This window comes from Athene cunicularia (assembly GCF_003259725.1).
Source record: "Athene cunicularia isolate RWA chromosome 15 unlocalized genomic scaffold, athCun1 chr15_part1, whole genome shotgun sequence".
In the NCBI taxonomy this organism is placed as follows: Eukaryota; Metazoa; Chordata; class Aves; order Strigiformes; family Strigidae; genus Athene; species Athene cunicularia.
The window spans coordinates 4,428,737-4,451,781 of NW_020799121.1; the positions used below are offsets into that span (position 1 = coordinate 4,428,737).

Sequence of the window (23,045 nt, forward strand, 5' to 3'; positions counted from 1 at the left end):
TATGTGCTTCTTCAACTGGCTGCAGTGAGGACACCTGGTACTCTGGGTGCAGATGACATCCTCTGAAACAAAAGCTAACAGTTAACAACAGTGCTGGCTGAAAGAGTCAGCCCAGCAGCCCCACCGCAGCTTGCTGTGCCCGGCAGGAGGAGGGGGTCCAGTCCACAAAGTTGCTCCATCCTTCAGCTGCTGACAGGGTGTTCTCACAGGAGTGTGGAGAACACAGCTAATGGTGCCCACAAACAGAAAACGGGGCCCAAGGTCACTCTGCAGCATTGTCTTGGGACATTACCCAGTTTGGGGACAGCCCTACAAGGCTCCTCTTAGTTTAGGCTTGATGAGAGTGTATAAAGAGAGACAGGAAGCTGCCCCTAGGAAACCTCCATTGAGACAACAGTTTTAAATCCTTCTGCTGTTGATCACACAAGGCATCATTTGCATGAGATGCTTGTGCATCAAGTCCACATGCGCACATAAAGTTATTCCCTAATTTTCCCAAAGTAGATTAATTCATATATTTTCAGAACAGAAAAAATAATTTAGTCATAAGGACTCCCTGAGAACTGCACCAAGTGACTCCAGCTGAGCCAGCAAGCGTGTTTGAGGAAGTCACCCAACAGGTGGGAGCAGAACCTTAGAGCAGGGCTGGTATCAAGAGGGGATGGAAGCAGATGATAGATGGGAACCACAAGCCTGCCCAGAGCACTTCTCAGAAAGAAGCAGGGCAATTGATCATAGGGCAGGGACTTTCAGCATGAACCAACGCCCAGGGCTACTTATCATATACTCCTTATCATGCTTGAATCACAAGCTCAGTGGGGCAAGCCCTGTAATCCCCCGAATAATGTCAGTACACTGCTCCTGCTCATCAGTTAAGCAATAAATATAGCAAGTTATAATGAAGGCACTAGTATTTGCATATCAAGATACCCAGCAAGCCAAAGCCAGAATTGAAAAAGTAATGTAACACGTGATGCTCTACCACAGAAGTCAGCTAGAGCTCCATAATGTCCTCTGAGTCTTGGGAACATTCATCTAAACCCAGTGGTCACACTTCTCTGCTGGGGGGTTACACAAAGGCTGGCGAAGTGGCCAGTGTGGCTTTCTCTCAGCCCAAAGCCTTTGGCAGGGGTTGAGTCTGGCTGAATCTCACCACTGCCAGATCTCCGAGCAGGTTCTGCAATCTTCTGACAGAAGCACCTTCTCCTGAACCACATGCAGACAAACGCGCCTCTTCCTTTCGTGTACTCCACCTCTTTCCTTCTCTAAAACTAATGGGCCAGAATTAAGTCACACTTTTCCATCCTCATTTTCCTAGTTTTCTTTCCATAGCTTACTTTTCCATGCTACTGACCTTCTATCCCTCCATTCTACTCTCCTCTCTTCTGCTTCCCTCCCTTTCCCCCTCCCCCTGCTTTCTCTCCCTCTGCACTTTGTGAACTGCTGCTGCAGTGCTGAAGTCCAAAGTTCAGTAACTTGCTAAGCACACAGATAAATATGAACCTTGGAGAATTTACATTGCTCCAATGTAAACAGATAGCCAAGGGTCCCTTTATCAGCACTGGCTCAGGACAGTCGTGGGGGGTCTGAAGTGGCTCAATTTTGTATTTTGTTTTTTTTTGGGGGGTGTAAAGGCGGGAGGCTGTGCTGTGCCCACTCTCCTGACAGTCGAGCGTGTTACCTCAGGAACATGGTGTAGGGAAGCTGGAAGCAGGATAACCTGAAATTCAAATCCAAGAGACACCAGCCTGAAGACCATGGTCTCGAAGCTGAGTCATCTCCAAGCGGAGCTGCTGGGAGCGCTGCTGGAGTCGGGGCTAACCAAGGAGACCCTGATCAAGGCGTTGAGCGAAGTGGAACCCTACGTGCTCCAGAGTGAAAGTCAGCGTGCTATCAATGCCCTCCAGACAGAGAAAGGGGAACCCTGTCCCGACATCTCCAACCTCCCCAACGGAATGGGGGAGTCCAGGTTATCGGAAGATGAAACCTCTGATGACGGGGAGGAATTTACCCCTCCAATAATGAAGGAGCTGGAAAACTTGAGCCCTGAGGAGGCTGCTCACCAGAAGGCTGTGGTGGACAGACTATTACAGTAAGGACAGATTTGCTGCTCCTCTTTGCTGCTTTCTTGCACCCTCCCTCTAAATCTCTTTTCCTTTCCCCTTTTGCTCAGTGTCCCCGGAATTCACAGTTGATCTAGCTGCATCCATGCCAGGACTAATAGCCCCCAAACACCCCCAAATTCTTTATAAATGCTCAAACTTTCCTTTCATCTCACTTAAAATGCATGAGGGGAGACATGGAGCATGAATACGTGTTTGTTGTGCTTATATCCTGAGGCTTTAGATTAGTCTGAGGCCTGTTTAACTTGCTTCTCTCCGACTGAATGTTAGTTTTTAGGATTTTAATTTTTAATAGGATTCACAATTTCACTCATTAGAAAAAGAAAAAAAAAATAAAGAAAATATCTGGTCACTCTTAACTGGTGCTATATTTGCTTGAGGATGTATGGTGAAGTTATAATATTTCCCTGCTATATTTAAGGAGATTAATATTGTTCATTTCACTGGATTTTGCTATAGATTATTGGCCAAAGACAACCAAGAGAACATGTTCTTGTCATTCTTGTGAGTGCAAAGTTCTCCTGACTTCAGTGGGGATTTTTCTTGTAGAAAGTGCATACACCAAATACATGCAGAAGTTAAAACCTGGGCAGAACCCTCTGCTTCTACCATCCACTGCCTGTCACAAGTACATATGCAGCAACAATTACAGGTTTTACTGCCACAAAAATCTGCCTTTGCATACAAGCATTTCTGAGATCCAAAGACAGGAAAAGCTCCCTGAACCAATAAGCCTCATGACAGACTCAGAGAAACATTCACCAGGATTCCCATTTGGGATTCTTGCTGAGATATAATTCCCCTGTCCAAGCAAGGATCAGGTTCATCTAACCAATCTATCAAAACAGAACCAGATTCTTGCCTGTCTGTTTTGGGGGTATTTTGAAATTACAAGCTGATAGAAGCCAAAAAGATGTAGCAACATCCTGCACTTAAAATCTTCAGTAAAACTAAAATCCACCTAGAGAATTCCTCAGACTTTCTGATCACTCCCTTTCACATGCAAAGGAAATTAACATAAAATGTAACAACAAGAAGCAAACATCAAATCCCACCACAAAAGGCCTGAGCTAGAAAAACAGCATGGCAAGGGCTAGCATTCACTGTAAATACTGAGGAGAAGAAAGCTCACTCGTAGATTGAGTCAATGACTCTGCAGTACCCAACAGAGGAAAATTCACTGAATCAGCTCTTACCTGGGTGGGGAAAGCATTCCCAGTAATTCAGTCTTCTTTCTGGGCCAGTCTCTCATGTCTCTCATCTCTTCCCCACTTCCCACTCTGTCACAACTTTTAGTCTCCTCTGTTCTCTTCACCTCTCCCATTTCTTTCATATATTTCCCTTCTCACTTTTGTCTCTGCTGCTACTCCTCCCATTTTGTTGTCATCTTGGCTATTTCTTTCTCTCCCTTCCACTCTTTTTCTTCCCCTCATCCTTGTCTCCTTCTCATCTTCCTGAGTCTGCGTACAGGTCTTGGGGTAGTTTGAGCCCAGTGGCACCGGGCGGGCCCTGGCTAGTTACTAATTATCCAATGGCTTTATTATTTCTCTTTTGTTTTATAAATTTATAGATGAAAAGACCCTGATAAGCTTTTTGATCATTAACTTCCGATGGTTTATCAGGTATCTCTCCACAAAGCAAGCCATGGAAGTTGGGAGAAGAGCACCTAGCTTTGTCCCATTTTCCATAATGAATGGGTGAAGCAGGACTTAAGTGCCATCCACTGTGATCTAAGAACAGACACACGGATGGAGGGAATTCCTTCCTGCCACCCTCACTTCAGCATAAATTCTGGTTTCCAATCCTCCCTCCCTTTCTAGGAGCTTGCTGCCAAGTCTTTCTTGTGCTTACAACCAGCCTCAGCACAAGTGTCTAACCTCTCTTGCAAACCTGCGATGTTAATGTTTTCCAATGAACAGGCTCACACCTCTCTCCAGACAGCTGAGCAGCATTCCCATTTACAAATGGGAACTGAGGTACAGCGAGATTCTGTGATCTAAAACCCTAAGACAGCGCAGAAAGGACTGGGCAAGAACAAGGATCTCCTAAACCTCATATTGGGTCTTAATTGCAAAGCTTTATTCTGCAACATTTGAGTTTTCTTTCATCAGCCCCCCATACCACAGGAGAGAGCAATTCACTTCTGCTGTTGAGGACAGTATGAGGGGACCAGAAGCCTCAGTTTCAGTAAAAAAATTATGAGTATACTTATGGAGAAATATAATAGATCAAAGCTAGTCAAGGTAAAAAAAATAGTATGAAGTCTATATTGACAGGTTTCAAATTTCTGGTCAAAGATTTAAAAAAGCAGCTGTATGTCTGAGAATCTATTCAATGCATCTGAACCAGTATCAGGGTTTGATAATATGTAAGCAGTTGTAACCTACTAATAAACTTTTTTGTTTTTAAGAACAAACCTTTCCATTAATAGATGCCTAGAGATAATGTCCTTAAAATCATATTATAAATATTTTAAAACAGGGTAGAACCGTCTCTAATAGAAATCACTCCCAGAAACAGATAAAAGGCAGGCAGGCAAGAATCTCCATGCCCAGGGATTCCCAGTAAAACTTCAATGCTTGCAAAGCTATTTCAGCATCTACACAATGATTTCAAATCCAGAAACCAGGTGGAGACACTTCTGCCTTTAGGCAAAGCCTCTGTAGGCATTATTAACAACTCCTGATCTAATGCTGTAGACCACATTTTAACAGAAAGATTGACTTGTGGGCAGCTATTAGTGATAGAATAAAGTCTTTGCAGGACCTGCAGCCATTGCTTGTAAAGTAGAATCAGGAAAGTGTCAGTTGCTAAGCTTTCCAGGAGCTGGAAAGGTAAAAGATGACAGAACCAGGAGACCAAGTATGTCCTCACAGGACCACTAAAGTTGAAACCACAGTTTGGAAAGCACTAGTCAAAACTGAGTAAAACAGGACGTAGAGAAGATAGACTCTCACAACTAGGTATACCTGTGGCATTGATTAGATTTTTGTCACTACAGGGGAAAAAAAAAAAAAAAGCTAAAAGGCAGCTCAGACAAAGGCTTCCCTAGTGAGGAATTAACATCACTTCATTTTGTCCTTTAATCTGTCTCACTGATCTTCCACAGATTTACAGTTTGAATAACAGCATTCTTTCCCAATCACTCCCCACAGAAAACAAATTGCATCTATGATAAAGAATAAATAACTCAGTAGGTAGATGGAGCTGTGTGGAGTAGTTCCCAGATAGTCTCCAGAGTAGAGAGACTACCTTGGGGGAAGGGATAGATCATACTACCACAGGTACAGCAAATGGAGAGAGGTAGAGCAACAATTCACCTGTAGGGCAAGGGGTGAAATTCCACTAGGAAAGAGAGAAATTGAGATAAGCAATAGATTTCCCCTGGAGGCAGGGATAAAAGCATGTTTTCCATGAGGAAAAAAGAAAACAGATATAACGATAAAGGTTCAGTCTTTTCCCCATAAAAGCAGTGTCTTAGAATGGCTCTAGCTGGGGAATCTGAAGATGAAGCTGCCACACCCCTTTCATTTCCACATATAAACCAAGATGAGGCAAACCAGGCCAAGTTCAATAGAAAGGAACCCTGCCAGGATGGTCTTACCTTCCCTGCTCTCTGCCTAGCCCGGCTCCAGGCTGTGCACTGACATCAGTGAGGGTTGTCTAGCAGGCTCCAGAGGAAAGGGCCAGAGGATGGTCCTGAGTACTTCACAGCTCTGAACCTCTCTTTAAGCAAGCTCTGGTCCAAAGCAGCAATTCAGAACCCACCTCAGGGGAATGAAGACTTCTCTTTCCTGATAACAAGAAAGAAGAAAAGGAGAGACACAGAGAATGAGGAAGAGAAGAAAGAAACAAGGGGAAAAGAAAAGTCAGGAAGAGTGAAGGAGGGAGAAGGTCCCCTGAATGTTACATCTCCAGCTCTCTGGAATGGGTTTTCTTTAATGCTAACAACTTGATATTTACTTTCCATTTAAATTTGAGATGTTGCTATAAATTATCAACCAGCCTCTTGTTCCCTTTGAGTTTATAACTAACTACCTGGGTTACTTATTGTTCAGGTAACAAAAGGGAGGTGAAAACGCCCTTAAAAAGTGACCTCAGAACTAAGAAAATGGGAAGCTGGCATGGAGAGAAGACCCAGGCCCCTGTGGTTGAGATAAGCCAGGAAGAGGGGCTATGCTTAGACAGCAATAGGCAACTGACAGCAGGAGAGCAAGACTTAAAAGTAAAAACTGTGAGAGAATAATTTGGAGACAGAGATTAGACCTTGGAGAACAAGAAAGGAATTGGGAGACAGCTTCCATCTAGGAAGAAAGGGAAGCTAAAGAGCAGAAGACAGTCTTGCAGATAGAGAAGGAAAGCCTGAGCAAAGCAGACCCATTTCCACAGTTCTGACTCACTGAAGTAATTGAGACTTTAGTGCAGCTACAAACAGGAGAACTAGGTTTAGGGTGAAATCCTACCCTCTGACAGTCAATGACAATCTTACCGTCAGTGAAAGAGCAAAGGTTTAAACTTGTGATGTCTTAGTCAATGGTGAAGGCTCTGAAAGTGGAACTATGTATTCGGGCAATGGTTCATGCCAGGGTTCACCTGACCAACTGCCATCACTTGTTCTGTGACGGAGCTCTGGGCCTAAAGAAATTGCTGCATTGACATTACCACCTGTGCTTTGACAACATACAGAGTAGCTAGGACTTCATATAACTGTCCTATGAAATCATACTGTACGAAGATACTCCTGCACTGTTTTGCCTCACAAAGCTCCCTGCTTCATCACAAAAGACAACAGAAAAACCACAGGGCTTTAACCACAGCAAGAAGAGACTCACAGATACTTCCTGCTTTATTCCTACCACAAAGAAGTGAGGATCTTGACAGGGGAGATAAGAGTGACTCACGATTGGGGTGCAGGAAGGAGATCAACATTTAACAGAGGTTTCCATCAGTGGTAACACAGCCCTTCCTCTTCTCATCTGAGCCAGAACTCAAATCTAAGAGATGAGAGCTTCCAGGTCAGAGCCTTTTCTCCTTTGTATAGGGACTTGTATAACAAATACAGGGTGCAGGTGCTGGCCAGACTATCACAGATACTAAGGGAGGAGACTGTTCCTTGGTTTGGACAGCAGGAAAAAAGAAAAACACACTGAGGAAAGCAAAGCTTTCGTAAATTCACCCCAATTTGAGGCTTTTGAAAGACAAAGATGGTTAAGAAGGTAGAAAATAGAAGCCTCTATGTAGCAAGCATCCCATTATAAAAGAGGAACAAATGTTCCTATTTGAGGAAAGCAGGTTCTTCAGAAAGCTGTAACTGACACCGATTCTGTCACACTTTAACTGCAGCAGAGCTTGCTCCTTGGACTATCCAGCCACTGGGAGAGAGGCAGCAGGGGAAGAGAGATAAGGGTGTTTGTACTGGGAGAACAGGTGTGGACTTTGTCCTCCTTATCACTTCACAGCCTCTGGTAACCTCCTGAGTCAACAAAGCAATGAACAGTGCAGTTGTTACCTGTTGCTCAGACCTGTGTATTCTTGTGACACTTTCTGCACCAATCCCAGGTACCCCTCCCCAACCATTGCTCCTTTAGTTGGATGTGACACCAGTGTATTTCTACAGCATGCAGTCATTTCACAGAGGAAGCACAGAAGGATGCTCTTTGTTAAAAGTGAACCAGAGGCTTTTCTGTAGAGAGGCTGCTGTGGTGTTTGGATCTAGACTGTCTGGTTTCATATTTTTACTGTGATTTTCAGCTCTTGTGAAATCAATACACACTATTAAGTCATAGTCACGTTTTCTCTATTTACCTTAGGAACTTTCATGGATATTCTAATTGGAGATCTTAAAACCCAGAGATTCACATTGATTATGAAATCCCAAATCAGATTATCTTGCCAAGGTTGTGTAAGTAGGTCTCAAATAGGTCTATTCCCTTAGCTGTTACCACTAAGGAAGGTGGTGATAAGAGGAATTAGTGGTGTGCCTGTTGTTCTTTATTGCATTTAGAAGCTTTGAGTGGATCTAGATATGAATCAGTGTGTTTGAATAACATGTAGCAAATGTGCAAGCACGTAATTCTGGATGGCTTGGTGTATACATATGCATATATAGCCATCACATCACAGTATAATGACAACCTGTTTTCATTTCCTGAATCATTGCAAGGCAACCCAGTCTGAACCAGAATCAGGACATGAGCTAGGTTCAGCCTAATATCACAATGCATCTGTTCTGGAAGATTAAGTAGACCTACCCAAAGCACCTATGCCTTAAAGAAGGAGGAATTGAGAAGAAAACTTACGTACAGAAAAGGAAGAGAGAGGTCAACTCTAAAAAACAAAACAAAACCAACCAAAAAAAACCCCAGATCTGTAGGCATAAAACATCTAAGTGAATACTGAAATGCATCATCACTTCCCTCATACCATTTCTCACTAGGAGCAGAAACGCTTTACATCCACATTACTTTCCAGCAGAAAAGTCCATTCCTTGCTCACATCACTGGTCAGCACTTTGTCATTTACAGATGACAACAGCCTAGACAGATCAGCCCAAAACCTTGTATACAAATGAGCACAGACAGCAAAGAGTATGGCCATGCACTGGGAAATTCCCTTGCTAACCAGAGTCCCCTTCTAAGAGGAGATCAAAGGGCCCACAGAGAACAATTTATAAGAAGCTAGTGCTGTATCTTTTGCACTTAATTTCTAACACCATGCAGTTTTTACCCTGAATGCAGAGTCAAAACTGAACAAGGTACCAGAGAGGAACACCCTTCCCTTACGCAGCCAGCTAACGTTCTGGCCTCCCCAAATGTGATGACTGACATGCAAGGTGCACCTCAGCAGGTACTAGTGCACTTCCTTAGAACCCAGGTCTGCTGAGTGCAGTTTGTTTGATCTCTCTCTCCTGAGAAGTGTTTTCTGCTCCTTCCAGAGAGGATCCCTGGCGAGTTGCAAAGATGGTGAAGTCTTACCTCCAGCAACACAACATCCCTCAGCGGGAGGTGGTAGATACTACTGGTCTGAACCAATCTCACCTCTCACAACACCTCAACAAGGGCACTCCCATGAAGACCCAAAAAAGGGCAGCCCTCTACACCTGGTATGTCCGCAAGCAACGAGAGGTGGCTCAGCGTAAGTATGGCAACAACTGTTCTCCTGTCTCAATTTCATAAAGGCCTCTGTTCTCCCTTGCTAATCCTTACTCCCTATTTTTATCAAGGAAAAATGGAAAGAAAAGCCACTTTCACTGGAAGCTTAGAGAAGTCTAGTTCAATATTCAGTGGTGAGGTGAACCAAAGAATACATGAAAAAACACTCCCTTGTGAAGCAGCCTGCAGTCACCCACCATTTGGCTAGAAAGAAGCAAATTAATACTCTCCATTTGCATTTAGAGTTCCTCACCCATTCTCAGACTAAAGTAATGTAGCAGACAGATGACAGACAGAATTTTTGCCTGAGAATGACACTTTTGTGATTTCACCTAAAGCAACAGTTCCTCTAGCTGCAAAAAGCATTAAGTTACTGTACTCCGTGCAAAAAGAAACCACTGTGGGCTAACGGCCTCACACCTTCTAAGCCCCTTCATTACAGGTACCCGCTGGGAGCCCACCCCTGCAGCATGCACTTCTACATTCATAAGCCCGTCTGGAATCTGTCTTACTTGATTTTGTACTAGTGGGTAACAAGTCAAATGAGACATTTGGCCTTTGGATGGTTTTGGAAAGCAGGACTCCAGTCATACTTAAACTCAGCTGCATTTGCTTTCACTACTCTAAGGTGGGAGCACAGATGCAATGCATGCAAAAGAAGGACAGGTAAATATGGCCTGCTAGGAACATCTTATCAGTTTTAGCAGATCATGGAACTTTATTTCAACTCCATTTAGATTCAGCCCTCCATCTTGTATGAAATATTTTCCAAAGGTAAGCTGCATTGGGCTTGCTAGGCACCCAAACAGACCAAACTATCAGAAATGCTTCCAGAAAGCAAATTCCCTTGCCCCTTTGTGCCTGCAGAATTCACACATGCTGGCCAAGGTATCCTGACAGAGGAGCCCATGGGAGATGACCTACCCACCAAGAAGGGAAGAAGAAACCGCTTTAAGTGGGGTCCTGCCTCACAACAGATCCTGTTCCAAGCCTATGAGAGACAGAAAAACCCCAGCAAAGAAGAGAGAGAGGCACTGGTAGAAGAGTGCAACAGGTAAAGATGGGTGTCTGGCTTTGAGGAAGAGGCGCACAGCAGGGCCTCTGTTCCTCCCACAAGAGGCAGGCTAATGGTACAGCAGTGGATGTCACCACTGACACCAGCCACGTTTGAATGAAATGTCACAGCTGAGCATTCACTGTCCACAAAGGATCAGTAATGCCTCATGTCTTGCTATACCTGGCAGGATCCTTCCACACAGTGCCAGACCACAGCCACTTTGGGGCTAAGAACTTACTCTGTCCCTCTGACTAAGCCTGGCTCAGCAAAGCTCTCCTTGTTCTTTCCCTCAACAGAGCAGAGTGTATTCAGAGAGGTGTTTCTCCATCTCAGGCCCAAGGACTGGGCTCAAACCTGGTGACAGAGGTCAGAGTTTACAACTGGTTTGCCAATCGCAGGAAGGAGGAGGCTTTCCGGCACAAGCTGGCCATGGACACCTTCAGCGGACCACAGCCCACCTCTGCTCCCCCTCTAACTCCTCACAACTCCTCCTCCCTCCAGCCACCGTCTGCTCTCTCACCCAGCAAAGTTCATGGTAAGGAGCATCCAGAGGGAGATCTGAAAGAGGCATGGGTGAACCTACCCGAACTCAGTCACTAAAACTACCTCCCAAGTCCACCCCTTTAGGAGGTGAATCTACAGACAGAAAAAGAAGACTTGCTACAAGGAAAGAGCACGAGAGAGACCATATGTGAGTGAGGAGAGTGGCTAGAGTAACAAGGGTGACAAAGTTCAGTAACAAAACTTTCAGCCAAATCTCCTCACTTACTCTTTGCCATCCTGCACTCCCTCACAGCTGGCAGGAAGTAATCCCCTTCCAAGGAGTCATCCACTGGCTGCCATCACAAGTCAGTTCTGTATCCTTTCACTCATGTGTATCACCTACTCAGTTCAATACATATCAGCACCATCAGACTTCATGACTGAGTTTTAAGGCATCAGGAAAGGTAATTTTCCATCCAAAAGAGCAGATCTTTTTCAGCTCTGTAGGCCATCTGGGAAGAGATGACCTCAGTGAGATTGTCTCCTCTCTATACCCATATCCAAATAGGAGGTTTCTAGTGAACCCTGCTTGCTCCCTCCAGAACACAGAGCCATACCTTAAAGTCAGTATTTAAGGAAACAGCTGCACCAAGTTAGAGGAAAGCCAGGGCAGGGTGGCAAGAAAGCCGGTTCTCCTGGTTCCCCTACTACCCACCTTGTCTCTGTCTCAAACATCTAAAGGCAAGTGCCTGCAAAGGAAACTGAATTTAGTGCTTGCCAAAGTTACTCAGTTTCTCATTTTTGACAACCAGTTTCCTTCCTGTTGTGATGCAGGAGTGAGGTACAACCAGCAGCCAGCCAGCGAGGCAGAGTCCTCCAGCAGCAACCACCATGGGAACAGCTCCATGGTGACCACCCAAACCATCCTGCATCAGGTTTCTCCCCCTGGACTGGAGCCCAGCCAGAACCTACTGAGCACAGACACTAAGCTGGTAAGTGTCGTATACTTAAGTTCTGGTGCCTGGAGGACATCAGGTCTTCTCCCTGTAGTCACAACATGGACTATTCAGAAGTAGTTTTTTCTAGAATACTCTTAAAACCAACATCTTATAGAGAAGTCACTTTGCACTGACCATGTAACATAAGCAGTTCCAAGTGCCCTCTAGACTGCTGGTGATTGCAGGTATTAGATCAAAACTGTCTATTCTGAGAAAACAGAGCTCAAGGTATGACATGATTTCCTTCTTCCCAGGAAACCCCGTTCTCTCCTCCTTTCCCCAGCAATATTCTCATCTCCAACTCTCATTTGAGCTCTACACATCAAGATATTTGATCAGACACCAATGAAATTAACAGAACAGAGACCCATTCTTAGACCTATATTACCTGTAAAAATTAAGCCCAACAGTCTGTACGCAGCAGATATCATTGAGACATGGACCACGTATCTAGATTGTAGCAATCTGCCTTCTCAAAGTAAATTTCCTTTTGAGATTTGACTACACCTTTTCCCACATAATTAACAATGAAGCATTAGAACTACATGACTGATTGTTTTCAGTTTGTACATATACCCTTGCTTACAGGGAACTAGTTGGTAGAAGTTTGCATTAGTGCATACTGGCCTGAGGCGAAGTTAAATTCACTAGAAACTAGTATGATTTAAATCTTGTCTGTCACTTACTGGCTTTCTGGTCTCTTCCTGAAAAAAAAGTCTTTCATGAGATGCTGAAAGTCTTCTACAGCTGTCTTATAAATATATATCAAAGTGATTTGTCCCACGTTAAACCTGTTGGTGCTTACTCTTACTTAAGATTCCTTACAGCTTTTTGTCTGAAGAGAGAAAAAAAAGTATATTATAAAGCATTGAACTTTCTCCATCAGCCAAATGATTAGAATGCTTTTTTGCTGTTCCACAGTACTTCAACTACAGGTCTCTAAAGGGCCATGCAAACTCAAAATCCCATTAGAGCATAGACACAGGTTATATGGTTCATTTTAGAAGCTGAGAAAACAGTCAGGTTATTAAATTTCTGACTCAAGGACAGACTGAATCAGCAAGATACATGAGCACAGAACAGTTCTATCTAACAGGTAGTCTTCCTCACTAACAGCAGGGAACGGCCACATAACACTCCCTAAAGAACATGCTGTATGAGAAAAAAAGTCTAAGGAAGTTTTTCAGCAACTTTAAAATTTGAATCCAAAAACTCACTGGCCACTAAAAGACACTTGCTGGGAGAAAGGAAAGTTACAGGCATTTCTCAGAAGAGGTGAACAAGAAAAGAGGAACTCCTGGATTCTGTGCTGGTTTCCCTATAGAGAATGCAGAGGGACTAATCTCATTCTTGTTCGTAAAACACTTACGATTTCTTAAATGTGAAAGAACTAAACCAGCAAGGATTTAGTCTTAGTATTTCAACAGCTGACCTTTGCTAGTTAATTGATGAGCACAGGGAAACTGCAGACAAGCAAATGTGAAGTCTTTCTAGTTACCAAGGGGTCAGAGCAGTCAGGAAAAGGGAGAAGGACATTTATCACAGCTCTGGGACCCGCCACGCTCAATGTGCTGCAGATGGCGTTTTCATGGTCCTTCTTTCACACAGGTCTCAGCTCCTGGAGGAACTCTCCCTCCTGTCAGCACTCTGACTGCCTTGCACAGCCTAGAGCAAAATCCACATCCATTGAGCCAGCAAACTCAGAACCTTATCATGGCATCGCTGCCAGGCGTTATGGCAATTGGAGCTGGTGAAACCTCATCCCTGGCACCAGCATTCACCAACACAGGTGCCTCCACCCTGGTGATAGGTGAGTAGTGTTCTGTAATGGCTCTGCTTATCAGGATTCAGATGAAGAGCTACCTGTAATTTTTAGAATTACCTGCCTCATTTTCAGAGACAAAAGCACTAAGTTGGCAGCAATGGTCACCTGGGGAAATTGTCACAAACACTAAGGATCTTCAGCAGCACTTTGAAAGTACCAGTGGAATTAAGGGACAGATGTTCCTTATTCATGTTCACACAAATCCACATCTTAAGAGCAAGGGACTTCTGCAATCTATTCCTATGCCAATATTTTGTTTTGCTGCTCTGCATCTTCCCAAATATAAATGTAATACTTCTTTAAAACCATGAAAATTGAAGCATGTTCACAGTGCTTAAAAGACAAAACATCCTGTTCTATTTCCTGCAAACAGCAGCATATGCCTTTGGAATCCACAGCAATACTTACTTTTTTTTTTTTAAATAGATTTTTCACTCTGACATCTTTTCTGGACTTGTAGAGATTTCTTTTCATTCCAAGACTAGTCTACTGCCAAAGTGCATCTCATTAGGTAAAGGAAAATAAAATGTATACTCTCCTCTTACACTTTCTTCCCAGGAAAAAAGAGGCCTTATTTTGTTCCATGGTGACAGCTGTGAACTAATTCCCATTTCCTCATTTATACCCAAGATTATGATACAGACTCTAATTCTGTGCAAACAAAAATAAATTGCTGATTTATAGGAACAGGGTCTGGACAGTTGTGAGAAATGGGTAGTAATGTGTGAAACCTTCTACCTCTTCCTCACTGGTCCAAATTCCATAATTTGGCAGTCCAAGCTAAATGAGTTTAAAGTCCATTCCATGTGGCTGGACAGCTATAGCATAATTTCCTCTGTTGCCAACAGCTTTGTAAGAAAAGAATAAAATGAACTGGATACCGAGGCTCTGAGCAAGGCCTTCCCAGTGGAACTCTGTACCAGGCTATCACTAAACTGGAAGGTGATCTATACTGGCACACAAGGATGTGTGCAGGAACACACTGGAAATCAGAGGTGGTTTTATGGTACCTGTCTACACTGTATATTTTGCACACTCCCACTTTTTTACAGGCATGAAATCTATTCTTAAACACAGATAACAAATAGAACACCTGAAAAGCAGGATCCAAAAAATTACCCTGCAACAACAAACCTGCCATGATGACTATTTCTGACAGCCCTACTGCAGAGTGTCACACATCCCATAGTGTGTGACACTACTGTCATCAGTCCTTGTTTTTCAGGCCTGGCCTCAACCCAGCCCCAGAGCGTACCTGTAATAAACAGCATGGGGAGCAGCCTCACTACCCTGCAGCCTGTCCAGTTCTCCCAGCAACTGCACCCATCCTACCAGCAGCCCCTCATGCAGCAAGTCCAGAGCCACATCAACCAGAGCCCCTTCATGGCTACCATGGCCCAGATACAGAACCCTCACGGTAAGAACATGGACTCATTTGCTCAAGCAAACAAACCAACCAACCCGCTCTGTTCTGGAGCATTTGCTGGGTCCTTGGGCTTGTAGCACTCCATTTTCCTCTTCTATTATTATTTCTCTAATTATGAAATTATTTTTCTATTGCATTCATCTCCCTGTCCCTCCATCCCACCATTTCAGAGACAGACAACAGATCCACATGCATGAGGAAAACACCTCAGCCAAAGTAGTCTCAGGCAAAGCTCCAGCATCCACATGACCTTGTTTTCTTTCATGCACAGCTCTCTACGGCCCCAAGTCTGAAGTGGCCCAATACACACATACAGGCCTCTTACCACAAACCATGGTGATAACAGATACAGCCAATCTCAGCGCCCTGACTAACCTGACACCAACTAAACAGGTAACAGCCTTTAGCACATGCCTTTGTTCCCCCACCTTAGAACTGCACTAGTCTGCAGGGAGCTCCTTGCTTGTCAAAGAGGTGTTGGGTGTGTGGTCTATGCCATCCCAGCAGGATGATCTTTCTTATCTCCTCACCTTGCTGGTACCAGCTGCAATATTGGAGGCATTAGAGCAAGCTCTTCACTACATCATTAAGGAGGATTTAATCTCCTTGGAAACAGCACCTGCTCACTGTTCTCTGTTAGAAGGGATGTCAAAACCAGGCACTGGTAACTTTCTTTTCTCTAGGCATTCACATCTGACTCAGAGACTCACACAGAGTCTGGGATGCACACGCCAGTGTCACAGGCACCAACGATACATTTACAGAACCAAGACACAACCATCCAGCACCTTCAGCCAGGCCCTCGCCTCACCTCCAGCCCTGCTGGTAAGAGCAGCAGCCACTATTATCTTAAACCACATACTGCCTAGTTTCTATCGCCAACACTGTAAAATTCAGTTAGAAAGTGATAACTGGGACTCACTATTCTCTAAGGGGGCCCTAGCAGTGTCTGGGGGTGTTTGAAAGACAAGGAAAAGGTTCAAAGCACAGTCTGTATAAGGCCAGAGTGTGGAAATGGGACCCTTCTTCAGAATCCAGAGTAAAATAACCTTAAAAATATTGACAAAATCAGTGGCCACAAGTATCCAGTCCCCTGGGCAGCTTTCAGGGCTGAAAAGCCCAAGACTCCCTCACAAAGTGACTCCAGTTGGATGTTCTGAGTTCTAAGAGAAGAACTAGGACATTCACAATCAACTAGAATCCTCAGAACTGAAATCTCTGAAGGTTGCAGCCCTCTGTTTTCAGACCAGCTGTGAACCTAAGCTAGGTATGTAATGGCACATGAAACAGAAGAAGGACTTACACCAGGTGAGGTCAGTCATGCTAGAAATATGTGTGCAGTGAAAATTTGTACTTAACTTCTGCCTGTGCCTTTGACAGTGTCCTCCAGCAGCCTGGTGCTGTACCAAAGCTCTGACTCTGCCAACAGCCACAGTCAGCTGCTGCCATCCACTCACAATGTCATTGAGACCTTCATCTCCACGCAGATGGCATCCTCCACTCAATAATCAAGACAACTAGCTCAAGAGTGACTGCCATGACCAACCTGTCAGGTGCAACTCCAACTGTGTTTGCCGTCACTGTCACCACTGCCTTCCCTGGGAAGGAAAGGCTGCTGCGCTCAGCTGACCTCCAGCCCCTACTGACTCAAACAAATCCCCTATTCAGCTGCCTCCGTGAGAAAAGATGTCTCCGGCTTATGACAGAAGCCATGGAAAGGTGATGCTGGCACTGCTAATAATCTGTCCCACAGAAAAAACAAGCAAACCAAATGCCACGAGCCAGCCTAGAATGACCAGGCATCCTTTTATGGCTGTCCAAGAAGGAATCCCATCAAGATAGGGATCTGAATACAATATGGCAAAAATTCCAGGGCGTGGATGGGACTTTCATTCTGCTCAGCCTTCATCAAGCTGGGCCTGTACAAACCTGCCAACACCAGGCTAAGCCATGCAGGAAAGAGCAAAGCTAAGCTGCCAAAGAAGGGACACCACCTTTAAAACACTCACCTCCTTTGCTGTATAGAAGCACCAGTTGGAACTATGAGAAATAATATTGTCTTGGAGGCAAGAGTGAGAGAATCTGGTTCCTGACTTTGCAACAAAAATCACCAAGAAACAGATTCAGAAACAGCTTGGCACAAACCTGTCAGTATAGGATCACTGACTACAAGCTACAATTCCTTTAATTAACGACAAAAAATAGGAAACATTCTCAGTTAAAAATGACCTGCCCTAAAATCATGCTATCCTAGTGGAAATGGCTTGGTTATTTTTGAAATAGCTCTGCTTTGTTTTAAATGCAGAAATTAAAGTATAACAGCAGCAAAGAGATTCCAGTTCTCTACATTAACCATGTGGATTCTCATCTTGTGAGTCTTGCTGAATGAGCTGGGACATGGCATTCTGCCTGACACTGCCTAGCACCTGGGAGGCTCCCATGCTCCACACAGAGCAGCAGTTCCTTCAGGTGTTCTCTAGAAAGATGTCAGCTTGGACTCATTTTACAGAATGCAGTTCATTCTTTGCTTCCCTGTAGGCTGGCTTCTGTAGCTCTTGATATGCAAATAATTACCCTGGGGTCTAAGGGTCTTACTTGCACTAAGTGAAGGTTTTTAGCCCTGAGGATCTACTTATAATTCCTCTTCTATTTCTCTATTTACTGTCAATGTTCACACCACTGATATGTCACTAGCCAGATATGAAAAAAACCCCAATTAACAAGCTTTTGTCTTTGTGACCAAAACAGCTATTCTTTCAACTGTGAAATGGATGAAAGTCCTTGACACTAGAATGTGCTCAAAACTTTTTAAAAGTTAGATAAAAGGGAGAATTAAAGAAGAAAAAGCCTAACAATGAACTCTTCAGTTATCATATTTGGAAATTTCAAAACTGCAGACGTCCATTAGAGTTTTTATTGGTAAGAGCTTCCTCTAGATACCATCAACCATCAGAGACTAATTTCACTAACCAGATTCTCCAAGGAATTTTATCCTAGAATTGTTTCCTAATCTTCCATGTGCATCAGTTGCAAATACATATAACTTCCAGTTAACATAAAAATAATCATCATAAAGCAAGTCAAAAGGTAATGTTTAGACCACTATGCATTTGAAACCCCAGGTGCTAGCTTCACTATATTTAACTGCCCATAAGACAAATAACTTCTGCTGGAACATTTAGTTAGATTATAAGCCAATTTTCTACTTAGCTTTTCCATTTTTGGATGCCAACTGTGGTTTACTGATTAGAAAACAGCAAAGATCTTACAGTAGGAAAAAAGAATATCTTGGGTTTTCCCATGCTCAAGAGAGTAGCAGTTCATTATTTTGGTTCCTCTAATCTGGTTTTCTGGTCTCCTGAAGAAGGCAAATAAACTAGAACTACTGGAATCTTAAAAATAGAAATAGAAAAACAGAAGAAGAGTATTTATCCAATAAAAGGTCATTTCCTGAAATACTGGAACTGAAGTATAAACAGACTAAGAGCCATACAGAAAACTACCAAAACCCACTGTATTTCAGAGGGACTAAAGTCAGAATCAACCTAAATAAGGAGTGAAACACAGCAACCTTAGGTTAGGCTTAAGTCCTTCCTGTAGCAATTTCATAGCATTGATCACCAAGCAACTAAAGAGCCATCTTCAGCCATCTTTATCTGTGCTGGGGGAGCCATGTGAATGCAGCAAGAGAGGCACTGTTGTACAAAACCTGCCAAATTAAATAAGTCTAATAGTGTAGTAGAATTTAATAACAACAAATGCCATGAAAAAAAAAAAACTATACATGAAAAGAAATTTCAATGGACACAACCTAAACAGAACTACCTATTTATAACCACCCTGAAATACGCTCACTGCACGCATTGTTTACATGCAGGGGCCCTGGAGAGGTGCAGATTACAGAGGGATTAGTAACATGGCAGGTTTCAACAACAGATTGTTATGATGACGACAGGAAAAAAGATAAGGGGGCCCTGATATCTGACAGGATGCTTTTGATAAATGAGTCTCCCACAGGCTGGAGCTATTCTTAGAATGCATCTAGGAGGAGGCAAAGAGAAAAAGTTGATCACCTGTTGCCATGTAAACCAAATTCAATTCATCTTATACTTTCTCCAGGACACAAGATCTGGCTTCATGATGGGAAGGACAGACCAGGAGGGATGCAGTTATGATTACATCCTCTGTCACACAAGTCTGTGCGCATATTTAATCCTTTTAGGCTAGGTCTGCATAAGCAGCAGCACAGTGTGCTAGGAGAACAATGTTCCCTTCCCCGAGGGATGCCAACAACATAGGAAGTCACTTAATTAGACTCTCAGGCCACTGAGCTTTTAGAACAGAAGCTTTGCCAATTAATTTTCCCTTATCTGCTGCCACTCTTTTTTTTCAGCATCCTTCATTCATCACAATCACCTGCCATTTGCAGAGCAAAGTCTTCATTCTCTTTTTTTCTTCTTTTTCTTCTTCACAACTCCTGGCAACACTGAGTTCTGTGTATGACTGCTGTCCTGTCTCTCATGCTGTCCATTTGCAGACACCAACCGTGGCAATTCTTTGCAGATCTGGTCACACTCTGTTGGGTCTATTATTTTCTCTTGAATATTGTTCTCTCCCCTAATTTTCTTTTTCTTCTTTTTTTTCTGGCTGTGCTCTACATAACCCTGACTCTGATCTCGGCTGGAATCCTGGAACAGTACAGGAAAAGCACTTTGCTTCAGAATGTCTGCAGCTGACACAGCAGCCTCCTGGTACCTTTGCCACTCTTGGTCACTGTCCATGTCACTGAAAAGGTAACAAAAGGAAAGGGAGTTATGTTACACTTTTGCCTTGAATTCACCCAAAGCAGAAACAGCAGAGCAATCTAAGATGAGAACACCTGATAAATACCCAGTGGCTCTGGGACTCCAATACCTAGAGTTAGCATTTAACCAGTTTGAAGGCCAAGGTGTTCTTTACACATACTAGAAGGGAAAGGAACATCTCATCTCCCACAGGCATTTCTAGTTCCCTGGCACTAAAAAAAAAGAAACAAAAAAATCTGATTTAGTCAAATATAGGAGTCAAATACATACTTCTCAAGCTCTTCAGCTTCTTATTCCCTTGTGAGAGTCACAACTGCCTCTGAAATGTGGGATTCAGTAATACTTGAGTAGCAAAGCAGCTGACACCTCACCTGGAGCTAGATGGCTGTCTCCTCCTTGCTGCAGGGCAAGGCTCTGATTTCCCAGAGTCTCCTGGGACAGAAGAAGAGAAGAGACGAAAACCTAAAATATGTAAAGGAGAATTTTAGCCACAACATAAAACAGAAGTGAAAGCAATCAACAGCAATTTCTCTAGGAAGCCTCACTGCTGTTATTGTATTGCTATAGAGCTTGACAGCAATTATTTGGGACTCTCTGGAAGGACTTAGGACACAGAGGTCACAGCTCCAAAGTAACAGCCTTCACAGATGCTAAAAGAAATTCTGTTACAAAGACTTATTAGTTAGTTGTGTGTACGACTGGCAAAAGACAGGATCCATCCCACTTGTCATCATTTAACTAACGATGTTGCAAAACAGTCACAATGGCCATGACAAGAACTCACCATCATCCGCAGAGTCAGACTGTTGCACAGAAGTTTGTGAAGGTCCTGATGAGTCCTTCAAGACAGTGATGAAACTAAACAGAAAACCCCAGTCAGATCATAGGGAGGTTTGTGCAAACTGAGATAGTTGGGTATTTCTAGGAAACAAGACTATAGGGAGATGTTACATAGCTTCTTACTTTTTTCTTAGTGAAGCTGTCTCACCTCCCTGCTCTCAGAGCAGACCATGCCTTCTCTCCTTAGCAATGCATGCCACAAGAATGACTTAAAAATAGCTAAAGCCAACTCAACACCACGAATTCTAGTTCTCCAGGGCCATATTTACACAATAAAAACAGAGGGAGCCTGTAGCAGGAACCCCCTTAGTTGCAGGATAAGGCTGTGAGACAATACACACACCAATATGGTTAACAGTCAAACTCCAATGTTTATTAGAAAAACAAGTCTCTATATATACTCGTGACAGCAAATCCGTATGTTGCTCTGGCGCATGCTCATTTCAAAAACTCATTCCTCTCGTCACTTTCAACAAGCACTACTAAGCGTGCACAACTGGTAGATAAATTTCTGCTTTGTTATTCTACAGATTCCTTTCTTATCTGTTTCTTCCCTAATGAGCAAAAATACTTTCACTTTTAGCCGTCATTAATCTAGACACCATTAGTCTTCTAACACAAGTGCATAATTAATTTAGACATCGTTGATCTTCTAACTTAAATGCTGATGACACTTTTACATTGTCAGTGACACAGACGGTTCGCGACCTGGCATACGCACCCACAGGAGCCCACTCAGAGGCATACTGCCAGCACAACCCTGAATCAGGTACTGGTTTGGGTTGTAAGAATAAATGAAAGTTTCTCATGCCAGCCTTTAAATTATAAACTGCTAAGGCACCCAGATTCTACAATTGCTCCCCACAACACATTCACCACAGAAGCAAATGGAGACAGGCAGTGCTGCACAGGAAGTCTTCACCAGAGGGGCACAGCACATGGACCAGGTTAGCTCACAGAATACTGGAAGCTTGCATTAAATACAGGAACGATGGAGACAATAGAAACATATTCTCTGTATTCACGCTGCTCTCAAATCTTGAATTTCCTGGTTTTAGCACACATGAGCATCAGTGTAGTTGACCCATAGAACAAACATTTTTAGTATTGCATGCCAATACCTGTCTAGCATTGCTCCCAGCTTCTTTGCAACATGTGCTCTGAACTCTGGTGTTGTCTGTAGCTCATTTCCATCCTCATCATGACTGTTCACCTCACGCCTGTTTAAAATAAGAATAATGATTATCTCTTTCCAGGCCAATAACATCTGGTGCTCTCATACAAGCAGGAGATAAGGGACTATAAAACCCCTAATCTCTAGTAATCAATTCATACTTGATAAGGAAGACTGCTAAGAAAGATGGAAAATAGCTCAGTAGTCACAGTTCAGTTTCTGAGAAAACTAAACATTATTTAGCCATCTCCATCACAGCTAGTAATTGGATGACTTTTCTCACTGAAGTAGCCTACAAAAGCAAATAAATTATGTCAGGATGGCCAATCTCTTGCATGTAGTTCCTGTGTATGTTGCCACAATTCATGCAAAACCTGACCCAGGAGAGAGGATTTTATTAAGTTGTCTGGCTGCCAACCTTTGAAACTGAGCCTACAGAAATGCTCTATCACTTCTGTTGCTAGGCTCTTAATTCAGGCATTGCTTTCCATCTGGTGAGCATTTGCCTTTGCAATTGCAACGGTTTTTGATGAGAAAGAAATTCTTTGTAAGATAACTGTACTAATTCCATCATGACACACTTGCAGAGTTGGGAGCTTCCTGACACTTGGAACTAGCACTGTAACTGACAGCAGTAATAAGTTTTCAACTTCTATATTCCACCGCTACTTAGAGGGATGAGACGTGTACTTGAAACACCTATGAGATTTTTCAGATTTAAGCATCATTTCAGATTATGGTTGGACTAATTCCTAAAACAGAATAGGCCCTTCCAGTCAGAAGTATCATAAGTGATTAAGTAAAACAAATACAGTATACATTAGGGTTTTTTTCTTCAGTGCAACAGAAGTCTGAAATCAGAAGCAAAAATACCTTAGGCTAGGCTGAGTGAGCTGTAATCGATCCTTTTTAAAGCCACCTGACAAAGGAAGAAGGCAAATTTAAAAGACCTGTGACCAGTAACTCTTTAATTCCCCTTCTGGCACATGTGATTTTATAGCGTAAAGAATCATGTCTGAAAGATAATCCACGCCCACCTTCGGGAGAAAACATTTATGAGGGGAAAGAGAAACTTCCCGTCGGCCTGGTTGTGGCAGACAACGTGCCCGGGAAGGGGCTCTGGGCCCGGCGGGAGGCCGGGCATCGCCATGGCACAGCCGGCC

The 23,045-nt window shown here is 43.4% G+C and overlaps 2 protein-coding genes across 2 annotated transcripts; one reads left to right on the forward strand and one right to left on the reverse strand.

Annotated features, from left to right (window-relative positions):
- The first annotated feature begins 81 nt into the window (after window positions 1-81).
- Window positions 82-17,315, forward strand: HNF1A (HNF1 homeobox A). Its single transcript, XM_026859447.1, is given in 10 exon segments — window positions 82-2,092; window positions 9,058-9,349; window positions 10,114-10,328; window positions 10,628-10,866; window positions 11,649-11,806; window positions 13,421-13,622; window positions 14,863-15,054; window positions 15,335-15,456; window positions 15,747-15,888; window positions 16,444-17,315. Coding segments are annotated over 10 exon segments (2,025 nt in total). The 5' UTR covers window positions 82-1,757; the 3' UTR covers window positions 16,572-17,315.
- A 2,128-nt stretch (window positions 17,316-19,443) lies between these two features.
- C15H12orf43 (chromosome 15 C12orf43 homolog) lies at window positions 19,444-23,032 on the reverse strand. Its single transcript, XM_026859931.1, has 6 exons — window positions 22,920-23,032; window positions 22,756-22,809; window positions 21,830-21,928; window positions 20,653-20,726; window positions 20,240-20,330; window positions 19,444-19,848 (listed from the first exon to the last, which is right to left on the reverse strand). Exons 1-6 carry the CDS (start codon window positions 23,030-23,032, stop codon window positions 19,503-19,505), a joined length of 777 nt encoding a protein of 258 aa, XP_026715732.1. The 3' UTR covers window positions 19,444-19,502.
- Between the last annotated feature and the right edge of the window lie 13 nt (window positions 23,033-23,045).